The sequence below is a fragment of the Salvelinus fontinalis genome, chromosome 4 (genome assembly GCF_029448725.1).
Source record: "Salvelinus fontinalis isolate EN_2023a chromosome 4, ASM2944872v1, whole genome shotgun sequence".
NCBI classification, from domain to species: Eukaryota; Metazoa; Chordata; class Actinopteri; order Salmoniformes; family Salmonidae; genus Salvelinus; species Salvelinus fontinalis.
This window is the reverse complement of record NC_074668.1, coordinates 35,479,739-35,494,081: the sequence shown is the minus strand read 5'-3', so window position 1 is coordinate 35,494,081 and position 14,343 is coordinate 35,479,739. Positions and strand designations below refer to the sequence as shown.

General features: G+C 42.4%; 1 protein-coding gene across 2 annotated transcripts in view; it reads left to right on the top strand.

Annotated features, from left to right (window-relative positions):
* Positions 1-4,383: 4,383 nt before the first annotated feature.
* Positions 4,384-14,343, top strand: part of LOC129853631 (oxysterol-binding protein 2-like) — an 84,569-nt gene continuing 74,609 nt past the window's right edge. The window contains exon 1 of one of the 2 annotated variants that reach the window (XM_055919886.1): positions 4,384-4,761. In XM_055919886.1, the coding sequence (XP_055775861.1) occupies positions 4,604-4,761 (158 nt within the window). In that variant the 5' untranslated portion in view covers positions 4,384-4,603. The remainder of the gene's footprint in view (positions 4,762-14,343) is intronic. The other variant, XM_055919887.1, reaches the window with a different exon arrangement.

The window sequence follows — 14,343 nt, the reverse complement described above, 5'->3', positions numbered from 1 at the left end:
TACAATGAAGATCTGTGAAGTTATTTGGATTTTTACAAATTATCTTTGAAAGACAGGGTCCTGAAAAAGGGACGTTTCTTTTTTTGCTGAGTTTACATATGGTGCATTCATGACAAGTAAGTTATTTGCATAGAGCTTTCTATTGGTTAATTCTGATACTTTCCAAGTGGGAAACTATCTTTCTACAACAAATTTTCAAGTCAGAGTTTCTGAGTTACGAGTTGTCTTGAAAGCAGCAATAGGCCAGGGCTTATAGTACAAAAATTTCCCAAGGTCAAATAGGATTGCTTAAACTTGATTTAGAAACCAAACAATTCTAAATTATTCGCCAGATGATGGACAAATCTATAAACACATTCTACCTTCATCTGCCAAATGTCAGCATCTGTGTAGATTCTAATTTTGCATGTTAAATGTAAAAAAGAAACCACAGTAATGAAGTTCAAAGCAAATAACACACTTGCTATTGCGCCGACACCCCTAGAGGGCGTAGTTCTTCCTGACATCATTTCTTACCTCTATGTGTCAAAGTGATCACCCCAGCCGGAATAGACTTGTGTCCCCATGCGACTAGTTCATACATAATACATCCTCCTATCAGGCTGCAAAGGTGTCTGTTTTCTCTTTAACTCAATTTAATGTGGGGGCAGCCGAAAATATAACGTACTGTCTTAATAAAACACAATTTTACACCACTTCTGGATGTTGTGTACAGCAAGAGCAACCCATAATAGTCTAAACCCTGTCTAAACCGGTTCTACTAACCTATAAGGACCATTTTTAGGTCATACCAAGATAATTTTTCTATTTGGTTCTGAATTTTAATGCCCCTTGAAGTATCCCCAAAAATATTTAAAAAAAAACGTTTTGATGAAATTTGGCCTTATGCTATTAGCCCATACAAACACTTTGAATAACAGATTCACTACATTGAACAACAACAAAAAACAAAGGAAGTTTGTTCTGAAGTGTCCGTCATATATCTGAGAGGTATAAGAAAGATCAGGAAACATTTGTTATTTTTTTGACATGTATTATAAAAATATTTTGTTGTTGTTGTTGTTGTTGTACTTTTACTTTTTCGTGATATCCAATTGGTAGATACAGTATTGTCCCATCGCTGCAACTCCCCTACGGACTCGGGTGAGGCGAAGGTCGAGAGCCATGTGTCCTTCAAAACACAAGCTTGCCAAGCCGCACTGCTTCTTGACACACTGCTCGCTTAACCTGGAAGCCAGCCGCACCAATATGTCCGAGGAAGAACTGTCCAACTGGCGACCGGAGTCAGCTTGTAGGTGCCCGGCCAGCTACAAAGAGTCACTAAGGCAAGATGGGACAAGGAAATCCCGGCCGGCCAAACCATCCCCTAACCCGGATGATGCTGGGCCAATTGTGTGCCGCCTCATGGGTCTCCCGGTCACAGCCGGCTGGGACACAGCCTGGGATCGAACCCAGGGCTGTAGTAATGCCTCAAGCACTTAGACCGCTCCACCACTCGGGAGGCTTGACATATGTATTTAACCCCTTATTTTTGGCACTAAACGGTCTCCATATATACTGTATTTCAATTCATTTTTTTCAACTGAGCTTCAGACAAGTCTTGTGAGGCCTGTGGGCATCCTAGAGCAAAATCGACATGTACATGTTCTTGAGTCTTAACTTTGTGTGTAGCCCGAACTGTTTGAGTGGATTGAGATGCCTCCAATGCAAAAAACAGATATCTCAAACTGCAAATTTTTATGGCGATTTTTTAAATGCTAATTCGTTTTCGTGCTTTATTAAGACAGTACGCATATGTTCCCCGTTTTTTTTCAGAACCACGGCATTAAAACTAGATAAGGAGGAAACAAATGCCTTTGCTGTCTGAATGGAGGATGTTTTATGTACTCGATGGTCACTGATTTCAGCACCCAAAGAATAGCCCACAATTACACACGACATTGTTACGACATTAGCCTCTGTAATGTTCCCAATTTATCAGTTATTGCAAAAATATTCAGTATGTCAATATTTATCCCCCTCAAAAATACAAATACATTTTATTTGATCACAAGGTCATACAAAGGTACAAAAATGTATATGAAGAGCTTACATATATATATATATATATATATATATATATATATATATATATATATATATATATATATATAAATAAAAAAATGTAAGCTCTTCATATACATTTTTGTACCTTTGTATGACCTTGTGATCAAATAAAATGTATATATATACAGTATAAACAATGTAAAATATCAACAGAAATAGTTAGATACTAACTGATTTGTATATCAAGGTGGATTAGTATACAAGAAAGGAAAGGGAAAAAAGGATAGTCCCTTATGGCAGAGCATTAGTATTTAAAAAAACAGTAATAGATAGAGATCTTTTTCCTTTTTATACTGTCTTTGCTATTCCAGAACTACCAGTGGTTGTCCCAAAGGTAGCTATCAGTCGATCAGGACATACATACCGAACAAAAATATAAACTCAACATACAACTATTTTTTTTATATACTGAGATACAGTTCATATGAGGAAATCAGTCAATTGAAATAGATTCATTAGGCCCGAATCTATGGATTTCACATGACTGGGCAGGGGCGCAGCCATGGGGGGGCCTGGGAGGGTTTAGGCTCAGCCATTTGGAAGCCAGGCCCAGCCACTAGGGAGCCAGGCCCAGCCAATCAGAATGAGTTTTTCTCCACAGAAGGGCTTTATTACAGACAGAAATACTCCTCAGTTTCATCAACTGTCGGAGTGGCTGGTCTCAGCCGATCCAGCAGGTGATGAAGCCGGATGTGGAGGTCCTGGGCTGGCGTGGTTACACATGGTCTGTGGTTATGTGGCCGGTTGGACGTACTGTCAAATTCTCTAAAATGACGTTGGAGGCGGCTTATGGTAGAGAAATTAACATTAAATTATCTGACAATAGCTCTGGTGGTCATTCCTGCAGTCAGCATGCCAATTGTACACTCCCTCAAATCTTGAGACATCTGTGGCATTGTGTTAATAAACTGGACATTTTAGAATGGCCTTTTATTGTCTCCAGCACAAAGTGCACCTGTGTAACAATCATGCTGTTTAAACAGCTTCTTGATATTCCACACCTGTCAGGTGTGGAATAAGCTTAGAAATAAGTTTTTTGTGCATATGGAACATTTCTGGGATCTTTCATTTCAGCTCATGAAACATGGGACTAACATTTTACAAGTTTATATTTTTGTTCAGTATAGATACTTGTGTTATATTGGATGTTGCATTAAAAATACCATCCCAATAGCCTTTTCGTTTCGGGTACAACCAGAACATACACTTATTGTATAAAACATCAGGAACACCTTCATACTGTAATATTGAGTTGCATCAATGCTGGCCCATGTTGACTCCAATGTATCCCACAGTTCTGTCAAGTTGACTGGATGTTATTTGGCTGGTGGACCATTTTTGATACACAACACCCAGGAAACTGTTGAGCGTGAAAAACCCAGCAGCAGTGCAGTTCTTGACGCACTCATACCGGTGCACCTGGCACCTACTACCATACCCCATTCAAAGGCACTTCAATCTTTTGCCTTGCCCATTCACCCTCTGAATGGCACACATACACAATCCATGTCTCAATTGTCTCAAGGCTTACAAGTCCTTCTTAAACCTGTCTCCTCCCCTTCATGTACACTGATTGAAGTGGATTTAACAAGTGATATCAATAAAGGATGATTCATTTCACCTGGATTCAACTGGTTAGTCTATCCATGGCATGGGAAGAGCAGGTGTTCCTAATGTTTTGTACACTCCGTGTATGTGCATGAGTTGCAGTGTTATGTTGGCATTGTTCACATTTGGGGTCAACTTGGGAGTAGAATTTAGCCAGCTTGGTATTTGTGTAGTGACTTCTGTGTATCACTTTAACGTGTATAGCAACATGCCTGGTACATATAGAAGGGATAAAAAAAAGGTGTTTAAAATCCTGTTCCATAGTTGATCTCCGTGATTGTAGGCATGGACTGCCAGCAATTGATTTTTTTGAATACACAGCTGATAGACACCCTTTTGCATTTGGGGTTGGTTTTGAAGATATTCTTCAATATGGTGTGAGATGGTAGGCCTACCTGTGGAAATCATTTGTACATTTTTGGGACCAATCTCGGCTTTTAAGTAACGTTATTTAAAGAAATGTGCATTTCGAATATTGAACGTAGGGGAGAGCATATGACAGCTCTTAACGACGTGGCCATACAGGATTTTGATTCTATGATTGCCCATGTTACAGGTGTGACGAATGCCCTTAAATTACTTCGCATGCTTTTCCTTTTTGTTTTGTATTTTAAAATTGAAGAAATTGAAGAAATGGGCGGGGTTTACGACTTTGTGGCTGTGGTAACTAGTGACAACCAGTTCCTCCTTCGCATCAGTTTTCAACCTTCCCCTGTTTCCAGTGTAATGTGAAAGGGACGCCTAGTGTTTATCTCGCTCTCTCTGGTCTGGACCCTCCCCCGCACTCATCGGCGGTAGGTGTATATATGGGGAGAGCAGGATAGTGTTATTCGTTTGCGCGGTCCCTTGTTTATCCGGCTGCACACCGCAATCTGCAGCGGAGCTGAGGATGAGCGACCAGGGAAAGGGTTCGGCATCCACTCCTACAGGGGCCCTAGCGCCGGGGTCGGATACGTACAAAGGCTGGCTTTTTAAATGGACTAACTATTTGAAAGGGTATCAACGCCGATGGTTCGTCCTCAGCAATGGCCTTCTGTCGTATTACAGGTAAACACGCTGACACTAGTAGCGGAGCTAATTACAGTGTAATAACAGTATCAGCATGTGTAATAATATTACAATATATTTGTATAAGCCATAATTACAGGCTAACTACATGGTCTGGTATTGCAACTGCAAGTGTTAAACGAACACGAATGATGATGACAGCTACAGTACAGAGACAGTTGTGCCAACTTCTTGACATCAATTTAAGACAAACCCCATCATGTAACTTGTGTTGAAACTGTTCAGTGGGTGCTATTCTCACAGATAGCTAGCTAGGTAATACATGACATTATGCCAAGCCCTTTAAACTTAGCTAAGCAATGAAATCACTCTTTTAAAAAACATGTTATGTGTTATTTAGAATGTTCAAATCATGTACCTACTGTACAGAATGACAGAATGCAAGTGGCTCAGCTGGCATGAGCTAGCTGTCACTGAAGCTAGCTAGAAATGGTTAGCTCTAACCAGGTTTTGCATATAATGCTACACAGTAAAATCGCAAGAGTTAATTAAACTCCTATGGAGTCTAATTTAATGGTCCCACACCCATTTTGTGTTATAAGGGTACAAAGTCTTATTTGAATATTTCTTAATGTGTCACATTATGGAATTTTGCAATGTGATATCCAATCTCTTTTGGAATCCCACTAACAGGAAGATATCCAGCACTTTTACATCACCCACAACTTGTATTTAGAATGCCTGTCATAGGGTGCATTCGTAAATTGCCTCCAGTGTGTCAGTGTGCTCAGGGTCGTTTGTAAATTCAGAGTTTTGTCAGATTGTCTGTTCAGAAATTCAGAGCATTTCGCTCTCGGAGCGTTCAGAGCGCACACTGGACGCTCTGGCGGAAGAGTAAAGTTGATCTGAACATTCTGTCACTCACAACGGCAGTCAAGCACCCAAGCTAACTGGCTAAAGTTGGATAGCTTGCTAGCTACACACAGACACAAATGAGAGAACAGCTCACTCTGACTATTTAACTTGCCCTAGCAGAACTGGTTTGGCTGCTTTCATGTTATCTAGAGCGTTAGTGACTGTAACTGTGCTGCTGGCAACAATTGAATTACTTTAAAAAATACTTAACTGACACCGCGCAACACATGTTGAATTTTACCGTTCTTAAATTCATCAGTTATTCTGCGGTCTGGCACATTCAGATGAGATTGCTCTGAAATCGTAGTAGATAGCCAGAGTGAATTTACGTACATAGTAGTGAAGAAAATAGAGTATATGGAGACTACCTACACCATGTCAACTGGAACAACTATCTCACTAACGATTGCTAGAAAAAATTATATGTCTTAACTTTGTGTAGCATGACATAAAAAAACGATCAATGTACATGTGAAAACACAGATATTGAAACAAACAATTTGTAAATCAACCTGCAACAGAGCATGCTGGGAAATATAACCTCCCACATCTGCGGATAACTCCATAGATTGAACTCCCTGTCTCTGGTTACTCTAAATGGAGTTAAAAGTACTCCATCCCCATCAACTCCAGCTATCAACACTAACTCCAGAGAGCATATCACTCTCTCGAGGGTTAAGCTAAATCCCAGTAGAGTCAATTGAACCCACATTTTTTTAACACTGTGATTTCAACTGTCGTTGATTTACTGTGTAGCTAGGTATACGTGTCAAGTCTTTGTTGATACTGGAACTTAGTCTAGTAGGAATAAATGATCATGTATTCAGTTTAATGTTGGGCTAGCAAAATAATTAAATAATTATTTGGCCAGCTAGCTTGCTACTGTTAGCACAAATATAATTTGTTAGCAAGATAGCTAGCTCAATAACTAGTCTCCCTGTCACCACAGTTCTTCTCTGCCACCCAAATTATTTAGTTAGCTACATATAATACACACCCAGATGATTGCATTTAGAATTTAACAGAAATGCACTCCACTGTATGTTGTCCCTGGGAGCAAACAAACATTGACGTGTAGAATGCAAGCATCTTCTCTCCCCACAGTAAACAGGTGCCACCTGTGTGCTGCTTATACTAATAACACCTGTGGCTCAGGTGCTTCCTGAATCGGAATCAAGTTTCCTATGGGGGCTGGGCAGCCTTCTGAACAGGAGGACAGAGGGTAACAATGGAGGAGGAGGGTGGGGGAGTTACATGTAACAACTGTTGTTCACCCAACCCAATTTTACTGTGCTTAATTATTTAACAGAAAGTGGGAATATTCCTCTGAGGTCCTCCAAATGAGGTCCATCCAGAAACATCAGAGTTAAAAATGTTGACAATTTTGTTTGCTGTAGAAAGGGAGTGTAATTGGCTCCTAAAACCAGCGTAGGGGTTTTTAAGCCACTCAGTTTATGGGGTTCATGCTAGCAGGGTTTTGTCAAGGGCAGAGACAGCTCATGTGCTATATAGAGTATATATATATATAAAAATGTGTCACTTCAACCTACAATTATTTAAAGTCTCAAATGTTTGTTTTGACCTCACTGGAGGAAACAAGTACCTCTCCCATCAGGCCAAAATGTAGGCTAACTACCAGTAGTAGGCCTAGTGTCTGAAGGAGTCAGAGGGGATGGGGCCTGGTGGACACCAAACACATCTTAACCATTCTATAACATGCATATGGCCACACCTTCACACACAAAGAGCCCTGTTGTCCTTTTGCCAGTGAGTGAGGGGTTAGTGGAAACTGAGACAAGGGAGCCAAAGTCCCACTCCTGTTTGTGCTGATGGTGAAAGGAAAGAACTCTGTCCCCTCAGTCTTCCCTCTATTAATAGTCATTATGTTGGAAGGTGACTGCTGTCTGATGTAACGGTAGCCTGTCGACATCTGAGCACAGAGGCAGTGGAGCGCACAGGTTCCCCACAAAAGAAAGCCAGAGTAATGCCCCCCTCATCTCCTCTCTGCCAGGCAGAGCTCTCTGTGTGTGTCTGGCTGGAGGCTTTGTTTGTGCCTGCCTGCATGTGTAGAAGCTGTCTGTCTGCCTGTCTGCATTTTAAAGGGGTTCTAAATTAAAGCAGTAGCCCCTAACATGCCAATTATGTGTCTTCTCCATACCTGGAGGTTCTTACCGTACCTTTGATGTCTCCCACTCTGATGTACCACCATGATTTGCAAAACATCATTGGCTCAGCAGCACTGAGGTGGAGGCATTGCATGCATCACTATGTCTAGGCTCACTCCCACTCCCTTCATCCCATCCCCCCTTTCTCATTATTCTAGAGTCAAAGAGGGGAAGCAATGTTCTGTGTCAGTGCTCCAGTAGGTTGCAGCTGTGTCACCCTGTTTTAGAGAGATGTAACAGACATAATTCTCTATGTGGCTGCGGTCAATTTGTACCATTGAAACATGCAGTGTTCCAATCATGGATACTTCATCTGCTCTGAGCAGCAGTCAGTTCCCTTTTTCTTGTTTGTGTTATGTTTTCATGGTATTACTGTGTCAGACATGCATACTGTGCAGGCCTATAAGTATGACTGTAGTATGACTACGCAGCATTGATTACATGACAAGTTGTAGATGGATGCACGTTTAAGCCAGAATGACTCACTTCACAGGCATCACAACATGCACTGATCAGTTGTTGTGGACTATGCAATCGATTTTGTTGCCCTTTTCAAAAGCAGGGATGACTAGTTATCCCTAAAGGGTGAGTCGATACCCACTTGACCAATGTCACTCGCTAATTTGACCCCAATGATGTTCAATGATCCCCGTTTCCCAGCCTAGTTGTACCAAAGTCAGGGCTTGGTCGAAAAAAGCTGGTAGTGGCTGTGAAAGGCCAGTAGCGGACTATAATCTCTGGTCTGCAGCGTAGCTGACACATGACACACTCAGCATTTTGAGCCAGTTAAAATGTAACGGGGGTTTATAGAGATGCAACGTTTCACTTGCTCCATTGACTCGTCTTTGGTCTGACACGGCATCTCTGCTCAGGCTGCAGCCTCTCTTTTCCTCCACGTCAGCCTCCTTCCCCCACCATCTTCTGGTGTTCTACTCACCAGGCGGGTAGTGTAAATCACTGAGGTAAACAAGCACCATTATCTCACGGCAATGTGTGACATGGCCTCTTCCCTCCTCTTCTCCACCTATTTCATTTTTCATTTCTTAATTGACTTTTCCTCCCGGCTTTAACACGCTCGTCACAGCTTACTCACCTCGGAGAGGAAATCCGACTGAGTGATTTAGTAAAGATTACAAGACATTAGTCTGGAGCCCTGCTATCACTGCCTTCCTCAGACAGAGGCAGGTTCTGGGCTAGAAATGATGGAGAGGGGGAAAGGAGGGAACCTGTGATCTAACCACATTAATGGGCTCCTTGGGCTCAGCACCAGGTCACTGAATGTGTGTGTGATAGAAAATGCACAATATGAAACACTTGGAGGTATTTAATATCCTCAGCTTCATTTTTTCAGCAGGTCATGTCATACTGTACGTGCCTTGGTGTGCTTGTCTCATGTTTTCATTAGGCCTACTCTCTCCCTCCTTAGTCACTACATGTCCCTTAGTGTTTTCCTCCTATCTCTACTTGTATAATGTGCTGTGCTCCCTTCTAACCATGCTGTATATTTCTCACTATCTTTACTCCTGTGTGTGTGTGTCTATCTGTAAAATGTATCTCCTGTGTGTTTGTCTCTGTATAGGATATCTCCTGTGTGTCTGTCTCTGTATAGGATATCTCCTGTGTGTCTGTCTCTGTATAGGATATCTCCTGTGTGTCTGTCTCTGTATAATATATCTCCTGTGTGTCTGTCTCTGTATAATATATCTCCTGTGTGTCTGTCTCTGTATAGGATATCTCCTGTGTGTCTGTCTCTGTATAGGATATCTCCTGTGTGTCTGTCTCTGTATAATATATCTCCTGTGTGTCTGTCTCTGTATAATATATCTCCTGTGTGTCTGTCTCTGTATAATATATCTCCTGTGTGTCTGTCTCTGTATAATATATCTCCTGTGTGTCTGTCTCTGTATAATATACCTCCTGTGTATCCTGTGTGTCTGCTAATGCCTGTGGCAGCCAGTCTCTCTAGTGTGTTGAGACGCTGTTTTGTTTCATTACACGCCCCAGATCGGTGGATCTGTGTTTTGTCAGGATGTGTGGTGCTCAGGGGAATGACAGGTAAAATCCCCTTAATGCTTAACCAGCAAAGCACTACACAACACAACATACAGCACCTGCTGGCCCTCGCACTCCCTCTCTATCGGTCACTCTCTCTTCCCACTCTCTTTACTGTCCCTCCCTATCTTTGATTCCTCTCTGTCTCTCCTCTCTCTGTGGAATTCCATGGTAACGGAATAGCACCTACACTCAAAACCATTGATTTCAAAGTTTAACAAGGCCTACTTTTAACAATTTATGCATAACATTTTTCAAAAACACATTTACTGGAAATATTGTACAGATGCAAAGTTTGGTAACAGAATTTTAGTAAAATCTCCCACATTTACAAAAACTCTGCTTTGACACGACACATTGACTTTAAACAAATCTATTTTGGTTATTGAACTACAGTAAGTGAAGTGGATTTACAACCGCTAACGGAATTGCGATGACGGAATTTCATCATTGTTACCTTAGAAAAGAAATGCATAATTATGGATAGGTATGTCATTCTCTTCACAGTGATGTATCCTAAATAGGTACACAAAGGTATACATATGCAATATCCTCCTTTGCATGTTTGGGTATTATTCTACACACTGGTTATGATTTTAATGAGCTTTGCCCCCAATCCATATTTGGTTGGTCCAGACCTGACCAAATCTGAACCAATCATAGACGTCTATGTTTCATAAGTTTGGACATCAAAGTACAGCACGGTAGAGTACAGTAGAGAACAACACCGCACAGTACAGTAGAGTTCAGCACAGTACAGTAGAGTTCAGCACAGTACAGTAGAGTTCAGTACAGTACAGTAGAGAACAACACCGCACAATACAGTAGAGTTCAGTACAGTACAGTAGAGTTCAGCACAGTACAGTAGAGTTCAGTACAGTGCAGTAGAGTTCAGTACAGTGCAGTAGAGTTCAGTACAGTGCAGTAGAGTTCAGCACAGTACAGTAGAGTTCAGTACAGTACAGTAGTCTTCAGTACAGTACAGTAGAGAACAACACCGCACAGTGCAGTAGAGTTCAGTACAGTACAGTAGAGTTCAGCACAGTACAGTAGAGTTCAGTACAGTACAGTAGTCTTCAGTACAGTACAGTAGAGAACAACACCGCACAGTGCAGTAGAGTTCAGTACAGTACAGTAGAGTTCAGCACAGTACAGTAGAGAACAACACCGCACAGTGCAGTAGAGTTCAGTACAGTACAGTAGAGTTCAGCACAGTACAGTAGAGTTCAGTACAGTACAGTAGAGTTCAGTACAGTACAGTAGAGAACAACACCGCACAGTACAGTAGAGTTCAGTACAGTACAGTAGAGTTCAGCACAGTACAGTAGAGAACAACACCGCACAGTGCAGTAGAGTTCAGTACAGTACAGTAGAGTTCAGCACAGTACAGTAGAGTTCAGTACAGTACAGTAGAGTTCAGTACAATACAGTAGAGTTCAGTACAATACAGTAGAGTTCAGCACAGTACAGTACAGTAGAGTTCAGCACAGTACAGTAGAGTAGAGTTCAGTACAATACAGTAGAGTTCAGCACAGTACAGTAGAGTTCAGTACAGTAGAGTAGAGTTCAGTACAATACAGTAGAGTTCAGCACAGTACAGTACAGTAGAGTTCAGTACAATACAGTAGAGTTCAGCACAGTACAGTAGAGTTCAGTACAATACAGTAGAGTTCAGTACAGTACAGTAGAGTTCAGCACAGTACAGTACAGTAGAGTTCAGTACAGTACAGTAGAGTTCAGTACAGTAGAGTAGAGTTCAGTACAATACAGTAGAGTTCAGTACAGTAGAGTAGAGTTCAGTACAGTACAGTAGAGTTCAGTACAATACAGTAGAGTTCAGTACAGTACAGTAGAGTTCAGTACAGTACAGTAGAGTTCAGTACAATACAGTACATTTGTGTACTCAACTCTAGTGTGCTCTGTTGTGTACTGTTCTGAACTCTACTCTACTGAACTATACTCACATTTTCTTTACTGAACTCTGCTCTATTGTAGAGTACTGCAAGGGTCTGCGTTTTTCACATAATAAATATCTTGTTGCGTTTTGTAAACGCAGCTCTAAAATGCTTCTTATTGTAGTTTCTGCTCGGCATCAGACTCATTTTGTGCTTCAGTTGCGCTTTTCAATTCAGATGAGAATTCACAAACGGCATTCATTCAGGAGCCAGCGCTTTGACTAATGTCTAGCTACTTTTCCTCTGGTTCTTTTCTTGGTGTTGCCAACTTTTCTTCAGTAAAATGCATTAACTTCAAGGAAAACATTAGGAAATGTAGCTGGCTCCATTTTTGTCGTTGTTGTTGTTGTACTTTTACCCCTTTTTTGTGATATCCATTTGGTAGTTACAGTCGTTTCCCATCGCTGCAACTCCCGTATGGAGTCAGGAGAGACGAAGGTCAAGAGCCATGCATCCTCCAAAACACGATCTTGCCAAGCTGCACTGCTTCTTGACACACTGCTCGATTAACCCGGACTCCAGCCGCACCAATGTGTCGGAGGAAATACTGTCCAACTGGTGACCGAAATCAGCTTGCAGGCGCCCGGCCCATCACAAGGAGTCACTAGAGCGCAATAGGACAAGGAAATCCCGGCCTGCCAACCCCTCGCCTAACCTGGACGATGCTGGACCATTTGTGCTCCGCCTCGTGAGTCTCCTGGTCATGGCCGGCTGTGACACAGCCTGGGATCGAACCCGGGTTTGTAGTGAGGCCTCAAGCACTGCGATGCAGTGCCTTAGACCTCTGCGCCACTCAGGAGGCGAGCTCAGTGACTTTCAATGTGCCACTGTCATAGGATGCCACCTTTCCAACAAGTTAGTTCGCCAAATGTCTGCCCTGCTAGAGCTGCCCCGGTCAACTGTAAGTGCTGTTATTGTGAAGTGGAAACGTCTAGGAGCAACAACGACTTAGCAGCGAAGTGATAGACCACACAAGCTCACAGAACGGAGCCGCCCGGGCGCTGAATCGCGGAGTAACGTCAGCACAATAACTGTTCCTCGGGAGCTTCATGAAATGGTTTTCCATGATCGAGCAGCCTCACAAGTCTAAGATCACCATGCTCAATGCCAAGCGTTGGCTGGAGGGGTGTAAAGCTCGCCGCTATTGGACTCCGGAGCAGTGGAAATGCGTTCCCTGGAGTGATGAATCACGCTTCACCATTTCACTATTCCGACGTACAAATCTGGGCTTGGTGGATGCCAGGAGAACACGACCTGCCCGAATGCATAGCGCCAACTGTAAAGTTTGGTGGAGGAGGAATAATGATCTGGGGCTGTTTTTCATGGTTCGGGCTAGGCCCATTAGTTCCAGTGAAGGAAATCTTAACGCTACACCATACAATGACATTCTAGACAATTCTGTGCTTCAAACTTTGTGGCAACAGTTTGGGGAAGGCCCTTTCCTGTTTTAGCCTGACATTGCCTCCATGCACGAAGCGAGGCCCATACAAAAATGGTTTGTCGAGATCGTTGTGGAAGAACTTGACTGGCCTGCACAGAGCTCTCACCTCAACCCCATTGAACACCTTCGGGATGAATTGGAACGCCAACTGCGAGCCAAGCCTAATCGCCAAAAATTGGTGCCCGACGTAACTAATGTTCTTGTGGCTGAATGGAAGCAAGACCCCGCAGCAATGTTCCTACATCTAGTGGAAGGCCTTCCCAGAAGAGTGGAGGCTGTTATAGCAGCAAAGGGGGGACCAACTCCATATTAATGCCCATGGAATGAGATGTTCGATGAGCAGGTGTCCACATACTTTTGGTCATGTAGTGTATGATGGCCATGTATCGAATTTGCAAAAAATACCTTGCTTTTTCATTGTAAGCTAATTTACTTGTGTAGCTGCCAGCCAAATAGCGAAATGTAACTGTTAGTTGTCAGGGGTCTTTATATCAACATTATTGTGTTTTGAATGATGTATTTCTAATAACTTTTAAGGCTTTTTCTAGTATGTGTTTTCTAAGACCCCTTTTCCATCTGTTTGATCAGAAATCAAAGCACTTGCTTATTCCACATTTTTAGTCTGGAAAATATTTTTTTGTATGCCTTAATTAAAAAAAAAAAAATAGACTCTTTGCTTTCATTTGACACCAGATTTTATATGTTCCTATGGACTTCAATTTTTGGTGCTTATGGGTCCTTTTACATGGAAATGACCGTTCTCTCTCTTACTCTCTTACTCCCCCATCTATTTCTGTCCTTATCTCTCTCTCTCAGCTTCTGCTGTGCCTTGACTCTGTAATTCCTGGGCCGTTGCATGGCCTTGCCTCCCCACAGGGCAGAGAGATCAGCATGGATCTTGACTTGCTCATCAGCAGACTCACAGTGGTGTGACCCAGTTATAGCTGGAGCTCTGGGCCGCTGGTGCTCGCTGTAGGCTGGGCTGTTGACTAACACTTCTCTTCCTGTGGCTTTGCATGACTGTGTCCCTATCCGGCCTAAAGTGGAGCCAGGGAAAAGTTTCCCCAAAGTGCTTGTTTAGGATGAGCTTTAC